The following is a 22014-nucleotide window of genomic DNA, read 5'->3' on the forward strand; positions in this document are numbered from 1 at the left end:
CACCCTCCCCGCGTTCTGGGTTTCACTGCCCTGTGAGAAGGAATAGTCAGCATCAAAGGGAGAAGTTGAGAGAGGGAGCACCCCAGGCTCTCTACCGGCTTGGATCCACGAAAGGGATGCTAGGCCAGAGTTAGGGGATTGCTGGAATTTGCTGATGTGGATTCTTTTCTTCTTTTAAAATTGCAGAAATACTAGGGAGGTAGCACTTTCCAGGGCAGGAAGTAATCACTACATTAAAAAAAAAAAAAAAAGAAGAAGAAAAGAAAAAGAAGAACCAGGGAACCGCTGGAATCAGCAGACTCCAGAGGATTTACCCTAAGTGCTTTGCAAAGCTGCCCTCGCACCATCTCCAGCCCCCACTAGGACAACCCAAAACTGCTGAGGGCTCCTAGGGGTCTGCAGCCCAGAAGGCTTCCATGAGCCCTGAGGGAAATCGCTGTTCAGGATGGCCACTGTGTGTGTGTCTTCTGACTGCTTTTCTGGAATGGGATGCCTGAGGTGGACTAAAGAACCTTCCATCTACTGGCCCCTCCACCCTGCCCTCCACCCCCCGCCCAGCCTTGGGATCCTTTTCGGGAGTTTGGAGACTCCTCAGGCGGGGAAACAGGTCTGCACCCAAACATGAGTCCATCCAACTCCACAGACACTCCGCCCCCTGAGAAACTTGACTGTCACGCATTCATTCAACGAGTATTTATTGAGGACCAAGTTGTCTGCTGTGGTGTGGGGATACAGCAGTTGAGCACAAGCAGCAGTCTGTGCCCACATGGAGCTTAGATTCTAACTGGGACGGGGTTCCTCAACTTAGGCACTTTCGACATTTTGGGCACAGGAAGTTTGTTAGAGAGTGGGGGCTGTCCTGTGCATTGTAGGCTGTTCAGCCCCGTTGCCACCAATTAGATGACAGTAGCCACTCTCCCTGCCCCTCCCAACTGCAACCACCAAAAATGTCCCCAGACTCTGCCAAATGTCCCCTGGAGGGCAAAATCGTTCCAGTTGAGAACCACTGAGTTGGAAATACACACACACACACACACACACACACACACACACACACCTAACAATACATCTAGCATGAGGCTCACCATACAGAGGATTACCTAATCTGTTCCTTACGACATGACAACCCCCATATTAACCATCCTTCCCCCATACTACACATGAGGAAACTGAGGCTTAAAGGTAGGTAAGCACCTAGTCATGGCTCTTAAGCGGAGCCGCTGAGATTTGACCCTGGCAGTCTGACTCCACACTGACCTCGTTAAGCTCCAGACACTCTGTAAATAGCGGCGTGTTCGCCTGAGCGGCGGCCCCAGGACACCAAGAAGCTGCAAGGACATCACGGGTAAGAAAGCATAGGGAAAATGTTAGGGAGCGAGGTGCAAGGCAAAGCTGAGCTTTTCAAATTAGGGGGCCGGGCTAGCCATGACAGAAGGAACCTGGGGCCAACTTTTGTTTCTCCTTCTGGTGCAATGCAAAACACTTTATTTCAGAGCCAATAAAAATCTACGGTGGACAAGAATGCAAAAGCACATAACTTTTTTATGGTAAAACTATAAAGGCTTCCAAGAAAATGCATGTTTGCTGCTATTCCGTCCTTCAGGCCGATACTAGGTATGGGGGGAAAGCTGGAGAACGCTGATTCATAATCTTAATCATAACAACAATAGTCGTAACAGCTAGTATTCATAAGCCCCTTCGTAGCAGCGACTGCCCTTTACTTGTGTTAATTCATTTAATCCTTAACAGAGCCCATTAAATTCGTGCAAGTTTTTTTGTATATCAATTATACCTCAATTATGCTGTAAAAAAGAAATGAGGGTTAAGCAGTTGTGCAGTGTCCAACAGATACACATGTCTCATGACTGTGTGATTGTAGTTATTTAACTATGAATAAAATACTATGTTTCTTTTTAAAAAGTGCTGTGGGGTTGACTAAGGAAAGGGCTTGGAGAGGAGAAATGACTTTGCCTGAGGTCCCACAGTGAGACTGACCCACAGAGACAGGGCTAGTTCAGGCTCTGAGTTCAGCAGGTGGCTACGGATAGACAGCGTGGTAAGATGCCCGGAATTGAGCCAAGGGCAGTGGTAGCAGCAGGCAGTTGGGGGGGTGGGGAGAGGTGAATCTGGTCCTTGATTCTCTCCTGAACCCAGGTGAGTTTCCTTAGGGGCGGGTTGTAAAAGGCTGGAGAAAGATGCAGGCAGCTCCCCAGCATGGTGTGCGAAGATGTAACTAGAAAGTTGGTGGCATGTAGGGAGACAACAAAAAAGAACCCAAGGCCCTGCTCTGCCCCTGAGGCACAGCCAAGGTCATGATGTCTCCCAAATTATTGTCCGCGCACCACCCACCCCAGTGCCATATATGAGGACTTGAGAGATATGTACAGTACTTCCCATGTGAATTTAAATGACAAAGGACTATTCACTTATTAAAATAAGAAATCTAATGGAATCATGGGCTTTTATTTTGTCCCCATTGTATATGTGGGAGAAGAAGAACGCCCAATAGCAAGAGCATCTGACAAATATTTATGCTCTTTGCAAATACAGAGACGCCCATCACAGCCTTACCACCAGAGAAACGGCTGGTCCAAATGGCAGGTTTCTCTCTTAAAGGTTATTTCCGCAGGACGCGGCAGCAATTGCGTTGAAGTCTGGTGGCCCATGTCCATGGTCCTCCCAGAATTTGGAAGCCCATCACCTGTGAGTGTTCCAAGAGGCCCAGGCAGAAGCTGGGAGGTTTAGCGCTGGGCGTCACTTCTGTGCATTCTGTTGTGCAGCAAATGACCAAGACCAGCCTGCTTCTACGGTGTGGGAAATGCACGCATTTGCACATTTATGGGGAGGAAAGGAATCGATGGGCATCTTTGGAGATTATCAACCACATCCCACCAAGACTGATATTCTCACGAATGATCTCAATTTCACAGAGCATCAAATCAGATTATTTGGAATAAAAAAAAAAAAAAAAGACCTTGCCCTAATAATAGGTATAGAAGAGGGGTCATCACTTTCATTGGTTTCTGAGATACTTTTGTTAATTATGAACCCTTCCCATTTTGAGAATGAGACCTGGGATGTAATTAGTGTTCTAAGAAATCAACGAGTAACTCTGAGCCCTAAGAAATGGGGCAAAGGAAGGAAGGGATTTTACTTAGGAGCAGGGATGTGGGGCACAGATCTCATTGCTCTCCAACACGGCGCCTACCAGTGACCCCGAATCAGCCTCTCTCCAGGTGGGGCCCAGAAATTGGCATTTTGTAACTTTCATCCAGGCGTTAATTCTTCTCCTGCTAATTAGAATCACTTGCAGGCCTGTTGATTAACGTGAAGGGTAATGATGATATTGATGACAATAAACATCTTGTCATTTACTTAGCACTTAGCAATCTACAAAGTACTTGTCGCTGATGCTTCGATTCTGTTTTCATAATCATCCCCCAGCCTCCTCTGGTGTCTTTGCTCCCTGACACCAGATTGACCCTGGCTTCGCCTGCAGAGCCTCTCAAATCCACCAACTTGCTTTTGCTTCTGAGACTTCCTCTCTCGCACGCCATCAAATCTTCTTCAAAAACCTCCCTAATTCCTCCCGCTCCACTGGAAGCTGTGATGTAAATGAGGGGAAGGGAGATCACCCCTCCTGAGATCCCCTGGGGAGCTTTACTGACCAGCCTAGAAAAACTGTTGGGAGGTTTAGGGGATCGCAGAGAGCCCGGAGTGAACCCTGGTCGTGGAGTCAGAAAGTCTGGGAGCTCGGCCCAGCTTAGCTAAAACAGGTGTGGCCTGGGCAAGGCCTCCTTCTCTCTGGACCTCGTGTCCCTGGCTGTAAAAGGAGGGTGTCGACTACCGTCAGAGACTTCACAGGAGTGGCTTTGAAACGCCTTGTGGGTGTGTCAGGTGGGGAGAGGGAGGCCTGGTGATGAGGGGTCGCAGGTGATTCTCCTCATCCCTCCACCAGAACGGCTTGTCTTCTGTTTACAAGTTGAATGTCCACAAAAAACTATAGGGAAGGGGGGAGGGGGTGTCTTCAATAACGGCAATAAACAATGTTTCTCCTGGACCGTATGACCTCTAGTTTTTCTGTCCGTCCTCACATTTTGATGTAATGCTAATCATTTCCCACAGCCCAGCATTACCCACGTGTCAGGCGTTGGGCCAAGCCGTTCACACCCATTAGTATTACTTTATTCTCTCCATTTATAGAAGTCACGGTCAGGGAACCTCACTAAGATGAAGTGCTTTGCCGGAGGCCACCCGTTCGGTTCCCCGGCTAGAACCTGGATTCACTCAGGGCAGACTGGTGCCACAGCCCTCTGGCTGGACCACCACATAGTACAACTGTCCAGCTCATCTGGCCACTCACTGGCCCAGGCTATGACCGGGCGTCCCGGTCACAGCTGCTCTCATTCTCCCCAGCTCTGGTGTTTCCAGGCTCCCCTGTTGGGTGGGACTAGGGGTGGGTGGTGGGCAGGGACAGGGCTCCTCTCTGTCCACTCAACACACTTACTGAGGTGCTATTATGTATCAGGCACTATTCTAGGGCTGGGGTCACACAGATCCATATCCCTGCCTTCCTGGAGCCTATATTCTAAAAGGGAGACTCAGGCCATCAGCAAGGCAAACATGACAGGCAAGGAAGATTAGATTATATGGACTCTTAAATAATGTTAAAAGTAAGGCAGAAAGGGGGAACGGGGAGTGATGAGGTGAAGGACAGAATGCTGGTCATTTCACATAAGGTGGGCAGAGAAGGCCTCTTAGGGAAGGTGATGCTGGGAAGGAAGCAGGAAGTAAAAACCTGGAGGGGAGGGTCCACTTCCCCATACATCCTCTAGGGGGCAGCATCCCCCCATCCATGCGGCAGCATAGACGGAGCCTTCCCAGCCCCGGGGAGTATCCCCTCGGAAACCTGCTTGAGTCTGATGCTGTGGGAGCCAGGGCTGCTGGGCCCGCCATCTACAAATTCTGGTTAAAATGATGAATCCTGGAAAACAATGCATGAACAATCCCTGGGATGTGAGTATGTTCTGTTCCTTGATCTGGGTGCTGGATAGACAGATGTGTTCACGTTGCAAAATCCACTAGGTTGTGATCTGTGCACTAACTGCCTAGGGTTACACTTCAACAAAGTTAAACATGACACACACACAGCTCAAGCATTTGCTTCTCAACCAAATCATAGTTTTAATTATTTTGTGCATCCCTTGCTGATTAGAGCTCTATGCCATCATTTTTAAAGTTTATTATTTATTTCTTCATTTTTATTCTTTTATTTTAGAGAGAGAGGGAGAGCACAAGCAGGGGGAAGAGGGAGAGGGAGAGAGAAGAGAGAATCCCAGGCAGGCCCCACGCTCAGTGCAGAGCCTGACAGGGAGCTCGATCCCACGACCTTAGGATCATGACCTGAGCCAAAACCAAGAGTCGGATGCTCAACCGACTGAGCCACCCAAGCGCCCCCAACAGTTTAGCAAATACATTAGAACAGATAAGATGTTCAGACCCATGCCTGACATGCAGGAAGCTTTTCGTATTTGTTAACACCATTTCCTTTCGTACACGCCGCAATGCTTCCTCTGTGAGTCCACTCTTGCTCTCTTTGCGGTGGAGGAAGAACTTAGAAAAACTTGCCTAGAAGTCTAATGGCAGAATCCCAGAATTTTATGATGTTTCCCCACCTTTCCCAGGTAACTCGCCCGTACCTATTTCAAGAGAACTTCTAAACGGCACTTAGCTTCATGGGTCTTTCCAAAGGACTCACCTTGGTTTTCGTGGAAGTAACTCTCCTTCATACTTCTATTTCAGTAGTTGACATATTAATTAAAGTATATAATTCAAAAATGAGGTCAGCTGGCATTAAAGGATTTGGAGACAAGCACAACTAACCCCGAGTGAGTATACAACCCAGTTGGAAGGGGAGAGAAGGCTGAGGTCAAGTAGAGAGGGGACTGCCGGCCGTGAGACTTGTATCAGTGGGCATCAGACAGCAAGAGCTCCAGAAGGAGTGGAGGGCCTGGGCCAATCTGGAAAGTTGGTCCAGGGGAGGTTGAGTCGGAGGGCTACTGTTGCCCCCTTCTTAAGTGTCGGGGTCCCCGAGATCGATTCTTACACAATGACTATTAGCCTGGTGCACCCACTGAGCGTTACTGGAAGTATTCGGTCAGGCTGCCTTGGGGAAGCTGGAGTAATAATCACAGCCATGCACTGTGTAGCAGGCCCTGTGCTTCGTGCCTTACCTACCCTGACAATAATCTTATGAGGGTTAGATATCATTTAACACTTGAATCTGTTTACCTATTTATTTATTTATTTATTTACTTATTTATTTATTTTTCTTGAGAGAGAGAGAAAGTGCAGGCAGGGAGGAGCAGAGGGAGAGGGAGAGAGAGAATTTCAAGCAGGCTCCATGCCCAGGGCAGCGCCCAACGCGGGGCTCGATCCCACCACTGGGAGATCATGACCTGAGCCGAAATCAAGAGTCAAACGCTTTATCGACTGAGCAACCCAGGCTGGATCTGTCGATCTTGATGTGTCAGAAACACTGAAAAACTTAGTAGCAGCTTAACATAACCCAATCTGAATTTAGTTTGTAATTCTGTGACTGGCACTTTGTGGGGGCTCGGCTGGGTCGCTTTTCGAATTTCAGCCGGTCTCAGTCACGTGTTTGTGTGGAGCTCTGCTCCTGGGAACCGGCTAGCTGCAGGCTGGGGTGACAGAGACCCCTGGGCCACTTGATGTCTCACCCTCCAGCAGACTAGCCCGGGCTTCTCCACCTAGGGACTGGGCAGGGGCCCACGACAGAGAGAGGAAGCTTCCGAGGTCTCTTGAAGCCGAGGCTTAGAACTGGCACGATGTCATTTCCAGCATAATCTATCAGCCAGGTCAACTCACGAAGCTAGCCCAGATTAAGGAGCGAAGCGATAGACGGCCACCTTTTTGCAAAGTTGTATTGCAAAAGGGTAAGGGCATGGGCGGGGGAATAATTGTAGCCATCTTTGTAAACAATATACCTGAGGCTTTATACACGAAGACACTAAGGTTCAAGCGGGTTAGGCTGACTAATCTACCCAGGGTCTCTCAGCTAATAAGCAACAGAGCTAGAATAACACACACCCGTGGGACTTCAATATGCACTCTTTCCCTGGGCTAAGTGGCTTAATTAAGAAATTAAAGGGTCTGGCGCAAATGATCATTTTAATTCTCAGATTACAATGAGTCGAGCATCCTCTCTTATTTATACAGCACTAGGCTTCGGGTCATCCTCACAGCACCTCCGCAAAGTAGAGATGATCATCCCCATTTTACAGATAAGGAAATTAAGGCTCAAGAAAGGTTACTCGCCGGTGCATCACGCAACCCTAGTGCACCTAAAGACAGGGATTCGAGGGGCGCCTGGGTGGCGCAGTCGGTTAAGCGTCCGACTTCAGCCAGGTCACGATCTCGCGGTCCGTGAGTTCGAGCCCCGCGTCAGGCTCTGGGCTGATGGCTCGGAGCCTGGAGCCTGTTTCCGATTCTGTGTCTCCCTCTCTCTCTGCCCCTCCCCCGTTCATGCTCTGTCTCTCTCTGTCCCAAACATAAATAAAAAAAGTTGAAAAAAAAATTAAAAAAAAAAAAAGACAGGGATTCGAACCTATTTCTTCTGACTCCAGGCCCACTCTTCTTTCCATCACATAAAAGACTACCGATCTGGGGCCCACGAACTTCTAGAAGGTGTCACATGGCCCTTGAACCATCTAGGCTTATATACAAAATTCCAAAAATATTGCACTCAAGCATTTTTCTGGAAAAAAAAAAAAAGGAAACAGCTGTCATTAGCTTCTCAGAGGGCTCTGTGTTCCCCGCGAAGTTAAGCACCGCATCTCTGCATGGGTGCTATACCTCCTCCCAACGAGGCAGGCGAAACCCTTCAGACAAAGTCCCATAATCTTTGCATATTCTAGAAACAGAGAGAGAAAGGGAGCCTTTAGGCGAGGCCCAAGAAAAATCAGATGGAATTGAGGAGCTCTGAGAATCAGAATGTGTCGTCTCCACTGGTGTTGAGATGGCATCAGCCGTGTGAACGCACGCTGGGTTGTTGGAGATGATCTGCCTGGCTGGCGGTCACTAGCCGTGGTCACTAGCGTGCTGCAATTTGCTCCAACTCTAGAATATTCTTCTACCTTTTACGGACTTGGATTTCTGTATCAGGGGATCCCAGGCCCAACCCCTTTTTTCCCTTCTGCCTTAAGATGTGGCCCCAGAATTGCTCGGGGCCGGAGCAGGAGTCCTGGGAGTGGACCCACTCCTGATCCTCGACGGAGCGCCTTACCTTCTCGCCCGGCTGCCGGTCAGCTCTGCAGATTTTGCATTACCCCGCGGTGGGGCCCAGGATCTCCACGCCCTTGTCCCAGGCAGTTTCCTCCTGCACATCCCACCTTCATCAGGGCCCAGGGCCGGGGAGCCTCGAAGTAGCTGCCGTCCAGCATGGAGAACCACAGTCATCAGAGAAGAGAGTAAAGTGGGACCAGTAGAAAAGGGACTTGCCCACCATACTGCCCTCTCCTCACACCATCAACAACCTCAGCCCACCAAATGACTACACATGTCCTAGGGAAGCTTAGCATCCCTCTCCTGGATGCCCGCTATGGCAACATGTCTGCCCACCAGCATTCACTTTGTCCCTCTCTGCTCTGTTCTCAATACTGCAGCCAGAAGGATCTTTTCAAAACACGGATCTGCTCATATCACACTCCTCTGCCTAAAAATACCCAATGGCCTTCCAGGGTGGCCTACCAGCCCTGATGTCTGGCCCCTGCCTCTCCTTTCAGGATTTCTTTTTTTTTTTTTTTAATGTTTATTTTATTTTTGAGAGAAAGAGACAGAGCATGAATAGGGGAGGGGCAGAGAGAGAGAGAGAGAGAGGGAGACACAGAATCCGAAACAGGTTCCAGGCTCCAAGCTGCCAGCACAGGGCCGGACACAGGGCTCGAACCCACAAACCGTGAGATCACGACCTGAGCCACCCAGGCGCCCCATCTCCTTTCAGGATTTTCCCTGGGTCTGCCCTGGAGCTGGCTGCCACCATTCACAGAGCCAGCTGGGAAATATTCAGGACTTCGTTGGTAGCCGGAACCTCACGATAGTGGGTTTCTTTTACACCAGAGAAATCAACAAACGCTGAGCATCGATTTTGCCCCGGAGCCCTGGCTGACGGGCACACTGCCCATGCCCACTGTGCGGTTCCACCACGGGGTCCTTGCCCCGTTTGCGTCTCTGCCCGGAACACCCCCTCTTCCTTCTTTGCTGAGTTAACTTTACTCTTCCAGGCCTCGGTCCAACTGTCACTTCCTCTGGGAAGGCTTCCACAAGTGTCTCAGAACAAGTCAAGTCCCAACCTCGAACCTGTCCTTCTGAGCTCGTAGTATAGTTGTAATTTCACAGGTATTCGTGCGATGAATCATAATGTTCATCTTCTCCACATGAATGTAAACGCCACGGTGAGAAGGACCATGCCTGATTTTCCTTACTGTCGCTGCCCCGTCTGTATTTCCCAGTCTCTTCTGTTGTTGTTAGCTTTGTCGCGTTACCAGATCCTGGCCAATGCAATGCGGTGAGAGCTATGGACTCCGTTTCCAGCCATGGCCTCTGCAAATGGCACACGCGGTCCCCAGTGGTCTCTTTCCTCCATCTGCATGGTGGGAAGCAAGAGCCCAGACTCCCGAGTCACTGCCTGGAGATGTACTTCCTGCTTGAGGCGCCTGACCCACCTTGAACTATGATAGGAGCAAGAGGTAACTTTGTTGTGTTAATCCCTGAGGTTTTGAGGTCATTTGTTGCTACAGCAGGACCTAACCTACCCTGACCTAAAAGACCTCAGCTCTGTCAGTAACTCCCCTATGGCAAGCCACAATCTCTCTGGGCCTCGGTTTCCTTACTGGTCCAATGGAAGGATTCCACAAGGGGATCCCTGCTATCCTTCCAATGTTAAAATTCGGTTGTTCTGCCTGTTTATTTTCCTCCCTCCTGCTCAGCACTATATGCAGACAAAACAAATGCTTGCAAGGAAGAGAACCTTCTATATTTGAAAGCCTTTCTTCCCAGATAAAAGCATTTTAATACCTTAGAGATTCAGAGTGGATGCTCAGAATATTTAATCATCCAATGAGTAAAATATCGATCAAAATAACAATGGTGACATTTCATCAAGAGGCTAGGGAACCTCCTGAGATCTACGCCTCGGCCTTCCAGAAGCTCCCTCCAACCCCTGAGCATCTTGCCCTGTTCTTGGCAGTCTGGCGGCCCCAGAACCTCCAATTATTTGTGGATCTCCTCTTTAGACCATCTCAACTGCCCCACCTGGCTGACCATCTCAACCGCCTTTCTCAACAGACATGGCCCCATTTTTCAAAGGAATCCACTAATGCCTTTCCTTAGAAAGTTGTCGCTGGGGCGCCTGGGTGGCTCAGTCGGTTAAGCGTCTGACTTCAGCTCAGGTCACGATCTCGCGGTCCGCGAGTTCGAGCCCCGCGTCGGGCTCTGGGCTGACGGCTCAGCGCCTGGAGCCTGCTTCCGATTCTGTGTCTCCCTCTCTCTCTGCCCCTCCCCCGTTCATGCTCTGTCTCTCTCTGTCTCAGAAATAAATAAACGTTAAAAAAAAAAAAAAGAAAAAGAAAGTTGTTGCTAAAGGCTACTGCCTGGGTATCAGGAACCGAGAAGCCAAAATCGCATCCTGGGCGGGATGTAGCAAAGGTGACACGGAGTTCTGATCACTGGGTTTCAAATTCCCTGAGGTCTACCCTAGCCCTGCCACGGGTTCCCTGTGTGCGAAAGAAGCCAAAGACAAGCAGTTCTCAGGCTGGGGTCCCTCTTCCCATTGAAAATGAAGGTCACTGCAGCTGCTGGCATCCCGGTAACCATAGTAACAATGAACCACATGACAGGTGTATGATCTCCATCAGACAATGTCTAAAATTAAGTGCTCATCCTTCCCCTCTCCCCCCACCCCAGATCCTGCTAGATGGTGTTAAGGGTCTCCCAGGGGAGCGGCTCAGGCATGGGAGATCTGGGCTGACATCATTAATTAAACCTTTGATTTCCCCAGAACATTTTGCGTTGCCAGGTCCAGGAGCCAAGAAAACCTCCCAGGGAAGCTCTTATGAGAGAGAATACCGAGTCTCCTGGAGGGACTTGAGCTCCGCGATTGGCAGCGAATGGAGCTCAGTAGGAAAATGTGCCTGGCATACAGCAGGCACAAAATAAATATTTGTGGAAGAGTCAGTTTAATCACATGGAGCTCATTTAGCAAATGGGATTCCCTCCCAGCCACTGGAAGTCCTCCATGAGATGATCAGGTGAACCGTTCCCTCTTTCAACAGTTACTGAGCACCTGCTGTTTGCACCCATGGGTGATGGTATGAAGGCTCCAAAGAGATTAGCTTGCCGAATGAATCCCAAGTTCCTGAGAGTATCGGACGCTCAAAGGCATGTTGGGAAGTGTACAGAGGTGAGTCTGAAGGGATTGGCAGGAACCACATCACAAAGGGCTTTGGATTTTTTTTTCTTTTTTTTTTTTTTTTAAAGAGAGAGAGAGCAAGCGGGGGACGGGCAGAGACAGGATGGGCAGAGCAGACTCGGGGCTAGAATTTGCCAACCTCGAGATCATGTCCTGAGCTGAAAACAAGAGTCAGGCACTTAACCAACTGAGCCACCCAGGCGCCACTAGGACTTTGGATCTAACTGGAGTCTCTGGGTTCATCACTGGAGAAACTCTGAAGGCTTTTCTGCATGTGAGTGACACGATCAGCGCTGCATTTCAGAAACATCCTTTCTAATGCCTTGTAGGGAAAGAACTACAGGGAGACTATTGCTTGACCAAAGAAGCAACGTTCTAGAACTTCTGAAGCCAGGCCTAAAGAGAAGTGGCCGCTCCCGCTTCCTTCCTCTTGGAACCTGGCTGCCGTGCAGCTCCAGCCACGTGGGGGACAACCAAAGGGCACCCCCCGGGGGACAGCCAGCTGTGCCCCCCGCGGCAGTGCCATGTGGTATGCCATCTTGCACGGCCCGGCCCAGCCGAGTGCAGTCGCAGGAGACATCCTTTGGAGCAGGAAGTACACCCAGCTGAGCCCAGTCAACCTGCAAGATCATGAGAAGCAACCACTGAGTCATGGGCGGTTTGTTACACGGGGGAGATAAGCCACACCCCAGGCGGTGGTCACTTCTGCAGGTCAGCACAGAAGGCCTGGCCAGAGCCATCATAGATTTAGGAGTCATCGGCGCCACGGGAATTTGAGAGCCCGGTTGTGGACGAAATCGTCCTCACTCCTTGTCACACGTGCCCGGCACGCATAGAAAACTGCAGACACGGCAAACGCTTTTGCTGAATTCACCAAAACACTCCACACAATGCAACGCACTGAAAACCGTTGTTTTCTGCTCTAAGACGGCCTTCCTCACGCCTGGAATTCTAATTTCCCTTCACTCCAAGCACAGTGCTTTTATTCCCCCCCTCTCCGGACCAGCTGTGGGCTCCTGGCTACTGCAGGTGACAGTCTTTGTTCATCCAAGATAAGTTCTTTCTCTGAGTGTGACACATGGACTTGGAATCTGCCAGTCTGAGTCTGGGCTCGGGATGACCGGATTTTTCTAGCTGCCCCCCATCCCCTGCCAGCCACAGCTTCCTCATCTGCAAGCGTAGAGCCGCAGATCAGATGAGGTCATAGGGAACCCTAAAGGAGATGCGGAAAGGAGCAGAATTGTGGCGGTCCCCTTCGCCAGGACACGGGCGCAGTCTCCACGCCAGACAGAGACCAATTCCCTTCTCCCCATCGCCTGCCCCTCACCCTCACCGCATAGCCAACACCTGGCAAATTCGGCAGACCGGAAATCTCCAGCTTTTGTGTGTTTGAAAACCTCCTGGAGGACCCAAGTTCACAGCCTGCTGGGCCAGCGAAGGTGGGGAAGGAAGGGCTGGTAGTCTGGCAAAATCTGTACCCAGATGGAGCCCTGGTTCGCCAGCTCACACGGTGTGGCCTCCGCCAGCTCCCGCCCTTATCGGGGCAAGTGCCCGCCAACAGAAAGCGTGAAGACTGGCCTGGCACAACCCTAAGCTCGCATCCCTCTGGACGCTGGGCTGCGGTTGGGGTGGGGGTCCGGTCACGTGCCGGCGGGAGGGGGTGCGGGTTGACGTGGAGCTGAGTGCGGGCGCACCAGCCTGCTCCGGGCCGGCCTCCTCCTCTGACGTCCTCGCAGCCGTCCCCCCTCCCCGCCCCCCCCCCCCCCCCCGCCGCCACCACCTCCGGCGGCGGGAGAGCAGCTGGCGCGCCCCGATCTCAGGAGCTGCCGGGGCGGCGGCGGGCGGCGGGCCCGGCCGGGGTAGGTGCGCGGCGGCCGCGGCGGCCGCGGCGGCGGCGGGGACGCGGGCACCATGGTGCTGTCGGTGCCCGTGATCGCGCTGGGCGCCACGCTGGGCACGGCCACCAGCATCCTCGCGCTGTGCGGGGTCACCTGCCTGTGCCGGCACATGCATCCCAAGAAGGGGGTGCAGCGGGAGCGGGACCCGGATCCGGAGAAGGCGAGACCCGGCGTGCTCCGGTCCGCACAACAGGTGAGCGGGGGCGGCGCCTCGGCCTGTCCCGGGCGCGGCGGGGTCTCGGCGGCCGCAGCCGCGGGGGAACGGGTTGGGGAGGAGGGGGGGAGCGGTCGCCTTCTTTGCGCCACCGAGCGTGGCGGGGAGGAGGGCGGAGGACGTGCTGGAGCACCCGGCTAGGGGTCCGGAAGGCTTGGGCGCGGGGGGAAGGGTCGGGGAGAATAGTTAGGGGAGGCAGGCTGGGTGGGGGCGCGAGAGGAATGGGGAGCCTAGCGCTAAAGGGGAGGGGTGGGGACGGAATGGGAAGGGGACTTGGGTTGGAACAGGGGCCGGGAGGAGAGTGGAGCGGCTGGGAGGAAACCGCGGGAGGGGGCTGGAGGGTTAGAAGCGTGCAGAACTGGGGGGGGGGAGAAATGGGGACCGGAGAGAGAAGTGTGTGTGTGTGGGGGGGGTGTCTGGAAAAGCACCGGTTTAACTGAGAAGGGGGAAAGCCACGGGAAAACGAGAGGGGAGGTGGTTGCTGGACCCGTGGGAGTCGGCGGGGGTGCCTGGGGTCTGGGGAGAGGCTGGTGAATCTGGAGGGGCCCCCTCGCAGCAGCCCTCAGCTCCAGCCAGCCAGCCAGGTGGTCTTTGCTGTGCCCTCCCCTAGGATAGCTCCGAAGATGGCCCTGGACCCAGGAGGGCTTTATCCCATGCATTGGCTTGTACCCAGAGCCCTTTGGGCAGGAAATGGGTGGTGTCCCCATTGTACAGTGTGACCCAGGGGGTCTAGGGAAGAGGTTTGGAAGGAGCCCCAGACGGGCTGTGCACTCCAGGAAGCATTCGCCGTGGTGGGGAGTGCAAAATGCCCTCTGGAGAGAACCAGAGAAAGTCCTGCTGGGTGTTTGAGGGAGGCTGGCCCTGGGTCAGGGGCTTGTCTCGATGACTTCCCAAGGCCCTCTAGATTCTTCATAGAGCTTGTAGGTCTGGGAGAGGCACAAGAATGCTATGATTCCACCTTCCTTTTTCCAATCAATTATTCAAAAGCTCTGAGACTCAGCGCTTGCTCCGGGGCCTTGTGTCAGTCACCGGCTAGTGAGAATGGAAGGAAATGGCTGCTGTCCTTGAGGCACTTACAATCCAAGAAAAGTGACATTGACACTGGCAGGAATGGGAGCCAGCTGGGCATCGAGACATGAGACCCAGAACCATCTGAGGTGGGAGTAGTGGGCTCTCCACCCACCGGGAGTTGAGGGGGTGGGGGAACCCTTCAGAAGTTGTAGCCGGCTGCCTCTCAACCTTCTCTCCCACCCAGCGTTAGGGGAAGACCATTCTGCCTGTCACAGAGGTGGCTCTTCAGGCGCTGTCCCCTCACCTCCCCAGAGAAAAGCACTGGAGAAGGACTGGGTGTAAATGACCTTTGGGATCCCTTCCAACTCTGTTTTAGTCATGACCAGTAGCCCATACAATGGCCAAGAACCTGTTAAAGACAACCGTCTCCTTGGTTCAAACACCCTCACAACTTCTCAACGAGCATGGAACAAGTCATAGCAAACCATTACCTGACATGTGCTCTGTGTCAGGCACCGTGCTAAGTGCTCTATTCTTAATGCATTGAACAACTCAATGAAGGACGTATTTGATGATCCCTACTTAAAGATGAGGAAGCTAAGGCTCAGAGAGGCTAAGTGACTTGCCCGTGGCCGCACAGCTAGAGAAGTTGTAGAGCTGGATGGATTCTAGCCAAGCTGGTCTGCTTCTGGAATCCGTGCTTTTAGCCGCTCAACTCCCTCACGTGCTTGACCTGGCAGATGTCTCCCTCTCCAAGCCAAGGTTCGTGCCCTTCTCCCAATCATCTGAAATCTGACCCTCCCTGGATTTCCGATCCTTCTTAAAGACCCCCCCCTCCCCCCCCCCCCCCCCCCCCCCGCCCCAGCCCCCATGGCCATTTTCCTCTGGCTTTTCACACAGAGCTCCTCCCCATCCCTCAGGCTTCTTTTTGTTTAAAAAAATTTTTTAAAAAAATTTTTTTTCAACGTTTATTTATTTTTGGGACAGAGAGAGACAGAGCATGAACGGGGGAGGGGCAGAGAGAGAGGGAGACACAGAATCGGAAGCAGGCTCCAGGCTCTGAGCTGTCAGCACAGAGCCCAATGCAGGGCTCGAACTCACAGCCCGTGAGATCATGACCTGAGCCGAAATCAGACACTCAACCGACTGAGCCACCCAGGCACCCCCAGGCTTCTTTCCGTTTAAATTTCACCTTCTCGGGAGGATTTTATCTCCTGCCACATGTAACGGAGTACCTCCCCCCCATTACCCTCTTCCCTATTGTTCCTTCCAATTCTTTCATAGCTCTTGTTATAACTGGGTGTGATCTTTCATACCCACTTACTATTTTTTTTAATTTTTTTTAACGTTTATTTATTGTTGAGACAGAGAGACACAGAGCATGAACAGGGGAGGGGCTGAGAGAGAGGGAGACACAGAATCTGAAACAGGCTCCAGGCTCTGAGCGGTCAGCACAGAGCCCGACGCGGGGCTCGAACTCACGGACCGCGAGATCATGACCTGAGCCGAAGTCGGCCGGTTAGCCGACCAAGCCACCCAGGCGCCCCAATACCCACTTACTTGTAGGTTATTTATTCCCAGCACCTGCTCAGTGGCTAGAACCGACTAGGTGTCCAGTAAGAAACGGTGGACAAACAAAGGTATCGCCGCGTCCAGCGACTTGGGACTCTCGCTTGAGTCATTTCTGCACATGTGAGTGCATATGCACCGTGCCTTTGTAACCCTGTGCTCGCTCTGTAGGGGCACAGGAAACATTTACTGACACACAAGACCCCTTCCTCCACATTCCCTCATCTGGTTCTCTCGGTGACAAGGATTTGGGCAAGCCGGATGTGGCGCAGGAGGCATCTCACGACGTTGGTTTGGCTGCCGTTGTGCTCAGATTCAGCACTGACCCAGATAGTCAACAGAGAAAACACGGCACAATTGACATTTCCAAATAAGTGAAGGAGGTGGTGTGAGGGGTGACAGATGACAGCGGGGTGATCAAAGTGGCACACGTTGACAAGGAGGGGCGGAGTTGGGGAAGGCTCTCAGAAGGCGTTCTCTGAAAGGAGGGCGCAGGGCTGGGGAACTGGGCTCCGGACGCCCATACACTGAACCGGATGTCTGTAGGATGCGGAGGGACTGCCCGTGACTCTGTAAGTCACTGGTTGTGGTTGCCGGAAAAGTCTCTTGGACAGTCGGGCCCCGAATGGTTGGATGAGGTTGAAGTTTGTAGTGATTTTGAGAAGAACTTGGATGTTTCCCCTGGGGGTTCTTAACCTGAGGCTCCCCAGACCTCCCCACGGGGTCTGTGGAGAGACTTTCAGTGGTTCATGGTCTCGGACAGGAAAAAAAGTACATCTTTCTTTTCTAACTAACCTCGGTGATGGACATGTAGCATCTCCCCTTAGTAGGAATATTGGCAACACTCTACAGGAGTGTTAACGATATCTGTGACTTCGTCCCCGAGGGAAATCACAGGTAGTTTCAAGGCAACTACAGCTGTAGCATCATGTACGTTTATCGCCAGGTCTAAATCATGGTGCTTATTAAACCCCCTGCCAGATCCCGTTAGGGAACGAGTGGACGAAGAGGCACCCGTACAGCCGTTTCACGAGCCGATGTGATTAGACGTTCCTCTGTGGTCCGATGTCTTTTATTTGCACACATTCTGAGGAAGTGTCCACGGGGCCTCTCTGGAGAGCTGAAGGAATCCATGGAACAAAAAAGGCCCCGAATCTCTGCTAAGTGGGAGGAGAGGGAAGGCAGAAACCCTCAGTCATCACCTTTCATGCCTCCAGCTGGCTTCAATTCATGGTTTTTCTTCGCTTTTCCAAAATACACACTCTGGACCCTTTGTCCTGCCTCCTGAGACAATCCCTCCCCTTCCCCCCCGGGTGGAGTCCTTTGGGGGACGCGGGAGGTTCAGTCTTACTACATTGTCCGCTCGTGGTCTGGCAGGGTCACCCGGGGACCTCCCTCACTGTTGTCAGCCCAGCTTCCGAAGGTTGGTGATTATGCAGTGACCCGGCAGCTTGCGTGAGGAGACAGAGTGGCGAGCAGTGCGTGTGTGTGCGTGTGCACGCGCGTGTGTGTGTGTGCGTGTGTGCGCGTGTGCGTATCTTCCCTTCACCACTGCTTCAGAATCTACTCAGTGAAAGGTGGCCAGACCCCTTGGTTCCCTCCCCCTGAGTTTCCTCCTCACGCTGGTCTGCACAGGCTTTCACTCCCCCTTACTTCTGGGTCCCTTCAGAAGAAACCCTGTTTTTGGTTAACCTAAGTAATAAAGAGTGAGCAGGGGGAAGCGCCTTCTACCACAGCTCAGAACCCCGGACACCTGTCACTTAGCAGGAGTTGGGGTCCTGTTTTTAGAAAACTTTGGTTTTAGTGTCTGATTTTGCTCCCCACATGGTGCTTGCCTTGTTGCATTCTTTAAAACAATTTTTTAAATGTTTATTTATTTTTGAGAGAGAGAGAGAGAGAGAGAGAGAGAGAGAGAGAGAGAGAGAACATGTGTGGGGGAGGGGCAGAGAGAGAGAGGGAGACACAGAGTCCGAAGCAGGCTCCAGGCTCTGAGCTGTCAACACAGAGCCCGACGCGGGGATCGAACTCGTGAACGCAAGGTCATGACGTGAGCTGAAGTAGGATGCTTAACTGACTGAGCCACCCAGGCGCCCCACTCCTTTTCTGATTTATGCACTTTTCTTTGTATGGTTACACTCTGGTAAAGTTGTCGTTAAAAGTTTTCATGTTGTCATACACAGTTTGTAAACATCAATTTAGTATCAAGTCACAATTTTCATCACCAGGAGGACTTCCAGGCTGTGAACAAGAGGCAGGGCCCTCCTTTTCTTGTGATCCATCAGATACTACCTCCCTGGCCCCATCTGTTTTCTGCTGTTACTCCTGTGGCCGCCTCCTCCTTGGGACTGGGGCCTCGAGACCATCGGTGTGGCCATGTCAACCCTCCTGTCTTGCCCTCCTCTTCCTTAGACCACCGGAGCAAGTCCTCTCAGATCCCGAATCTAAGTTAATACTTATTGAGAGCGAGGATGAACCAGAACCCATATGCTGCATTCATTAGCTAATAAGTTCATTCATTAAAAGTTAATGAGCACACGCTAGGCCCTGGGATACAGCAAGGAGGAGACGGGTGTGTGCTCTTCCTGATAAGTGAGGAGACAGACAACGAAGCCAGCCAGCAAATCGCCATGAATCCTGTTATGCTTCTGTCGGGATAGGCAGGTGCAGGGGCTTGGGAAGCCCTGGGAGAGGGGCATCCCCACCTTCAGCCCAAAGAGCTTTCTCCTGTTCCGGCTCACTGCCTTGGCAAGGTCTCCCCTGTGCCTCAGTGGTCAGAAGAGGCCCCATGAACTGGTGTGATTCCGGGCCGCTCCACGGTCTGCCCCCCATGCATTCTCACCTTTTTAAAGGATTTATTTCTCAGCTGATCTCCTGTCTGGCAGACTCGCCAATTCGTGTCAATACACAGACAAAAAACTTAGAAGCATCTCCCTAGAGGAGTAAGCACTAACGATGGCATAACCAACGTTTTGCGGGCTCTTTGGGTGCATGCCGGGCCCTCTTGAGTCATGTTAATTTTGTCCTCACCGTAGCCCTGTGAAATATGCATCATTATTATTTCCATTTTACAGATGGGAAAAACAGAACACAGCACTCTGAAGTCACACTTGGTGGCAGAGTTGGGAATCAAATTTAGGAAGCCTGGCTCCTGAGCCCACACTTTTGAGCAGGGGGCTGGAGATTAGCAGAAAAGGGCTAGTCACAGTTATACTTGGGCCACTGTGTTTCCCCAGATATGGCATAAAAGTATCAAAACTACGCATTTTTGCAGGTCAGCTTGAGAAACCTTTCCCCGAGCCTTGGGCGGCTTTGTCTCCTCTTACGTCCATCCCGCTTCAGGCACTGGGTGCAGCCCAGGGCCCTCAGAGAGATTTACACAGTAAACATGTTTGGGCTGGTTGCTTAGCAACGTGGAAGACAGGATGAATCTTTCATCAAGAAATTAGCATAGATTATTTGAGAGAGATGAGCACACAGCCACCGGAGACACCAGGCCCTTCCTGATACGATGTGGACCCTAGGTCTCTGTCCCCAATCCCTTCCCTGGGGTCAGGTCCCAGACCATCCCATCCCCCTCCCTTCCTCATTTCTCCTCTGCCCGAGCGTATAAATAATTCAGGTGCCCGGCTCTTCTCTTTGCGTTAACTCCAGGAGTGAAGATTGCTGTATCTTTAGACATTTTCAGGTTTTCAGACACTGGCCCCGGTTACCATCGAGTACCTGGGTCGTAAGAAGGGGAATAGACAGGCCATCAGAACCCCATGGAAGAAACAGCCAAATGAAAAATCGGAGGGGTGTAAGGCAAAGTCAGAAGGAAGGGGAGGGACCGGTCAGATGGGAAAGCAGCAGAGCCAGAAGACAAAGAGGAGGCAAGATCAAGGGTGACTGGCCGTCCCAGAGTCGGAGACCGGCAGGAGAAATCCGAATCCCATAGACGATCCACGCTATTTGACCTTCCAATCTCCCAGTGACCGCTAACAGTTTGTCTCTCACTTCTTCCCCAGTGTTACTGCATTCACTATGTCCACAGCTGATTTCTTGCTAACAAACACTGGGAAACGTTGCTTTGAGGTGGAGGAGAATGGCTTCACAGGGATAGGTTTTAAGAACTAAGGGATTCTATAGGGACACGTCAGAATCAACATACACTTGCGTACAAAGGGCTCTTTGTAGCCAATCTGTTAAGAAATCAAGTCTTAGTAAATTTCTTTTCTTTTTAAGTTTCTGCCTTTATTTTGAGAGAGGGAAAAAGAGAGGGAGAGGGAGAGAGAGAATCCAAAGCAGGAAATGTGGTGTCAGCACAGACACGGATGCGGGGCTCGATCTCACAAACCGTGAGATCGTGACCTGAGATGAAATCAAGAGTCAGACGCTCAACTGACTGAGCCACCCAGGCTGTCCGGTGTTTGTAGGTTTCTAAAGGAAAACAGATGAAAAGGGTGGATATATTCCTCCCTCTTGCCTCCATCCTTCTCTCCCTCCCTTGACTATGTTTACTGAACACATGCTATGTGCCAGGTACCGTGCTTGGAGATGGGGATACAGTGGTAGCTGCTCCCTCCTCAACAACACAGTGACCCATTCTTATCCTTCATGAAATTTATGTTGTGGTAAAGGAGACCAGAGTTAGAAGAAGAGCCCAGATAAATGAAGATGTGGTTGTGGCAAGTGACCTGAAGAGAAACTTCTAGTGCTAGGAGAGGGTAAGGTGGAACTGACCCAGTCAGGAAGGTCAGGGAAGGCTTTTCTGGAGAGAGTAATGGCCAAGCTGAGAGCTGGACTAGAAAGGAAGTTAATCAGGGCAATGGGGAGGGAGGTGAGGGGCTCCGGAAGAATGCAGCCGTGCAAAGGTCCTGTGACAGAAACCTTACTTAGTGCTTAGGAGGACCTAGCAAAAGGTCAGGGTGCCCAAAAAGCGAGAGCAAGGTGGGGCCTGATGTACAATGAGGCTGGAGAGTGGCCTGAGGCAAGCAGGGCACTAAAGACCAGGGTTCACTCTTTCATTTATTCATTCGTATATCAAACAGTGATCAATGCCCATGTGAGGGGCGCTGGTGATAGGAACGTTACAGTCGTTTTCAAAGCTTTTTTTTTAAAAATAGAGGTGAAATTCACGAACTAGTTTAAAGAGTACAAATCACACTATCAACGTTGTTCTCACCTTCATCCAGCTCTAAAGCATCTTCCTCGCCCCTGAAGAAAACTCTGCACCCATTAAGCAGACACTCTCTCTATTTCTCTCTCTTCTCCAGTCCCTGGCAACCACCAATCTGCTTTCTGTCTTCAGGCATTCGCCTATTTGGGACGTCTGACATATTTAGAATTGTTCAAACATGCGACCCTTTGTGTCTGGCTTTTTTCACTTCGGATAATGTGCTCAAGGTTCATCCATGTTGTGACCTGTATCAGAACCTTATTTTTTGTGGCTGAATAATGTCCCGTGATATGGATATCCCCAGCTGGTGGACGCCTGGCCCTCTCTGTGGGGAATGGCCATTACAGTGAACCTACAAGGGCACACCTATAAAAACATTTCGTTGCTCATGAGTCTTCTGCGAGGAGTGCTGGGTGTGGCAGCCCTTGGCTCCCTTCTTGTACTAGCCTGTTTGCACCTGCTGCCCACCCTTTAAATACATTGCGTGTGATCACTGTCGTGCTCCCCACCCTCTCCCCCCTGGAACTTTAGCCCTTCATGGGTCCCAGTCGGCTTCACTCACGTACCTGGGGGGTCCTACAAACCCAGGTCCAATCGAGGTGCTATTTACTATCTTTCCATATCATCTCCTTATGTATTCACGTTATCAAGGCCAGTGCGATTCCAGGAGGAGGGGCCT

General features: G+C 51.6%; 1 protein-coding gene across 1 annotated transcript in view; it reads left to right on the forward strand.

Annotated features, from left to right (window-relative positions):
- The first annotated feature begins 13281 nt into the window (after positions 1-13281).
- The window catches only part of SYT13 (synaptotagmin 13), a 41448-nt gene continuing 32715 nt past the window's right edge, over positions 13282-22014 (forward strand). Inside the window, exon 1 of the mRNA XM_027072830.2 lies at positions 13282-13579. Coding sequence (XP_026928631.2) covers positions 13400-13579 — 180 coding nt within the window. The 5' untranslated portion in view covers positions 13282-13399. The remainder of the gene's footprint in view (positions 13580-22014) is intronic.

Source organism: Acinonyx jubatus, chromosome D1 (assembly GCF_027475565.1).
Source record: "Acinonyx jubatus isolate Ajub_Pintada_27869175 chromosome D1, VMU_Ajub_asm_v1.0, whole genome shotgun sequence".
Lineage (NCBI taxonomy): Eukaryota > Metazoa > Chordata > Mammalia > Carnivora > Felidae > Acinonyx > Acinonyx jubatus.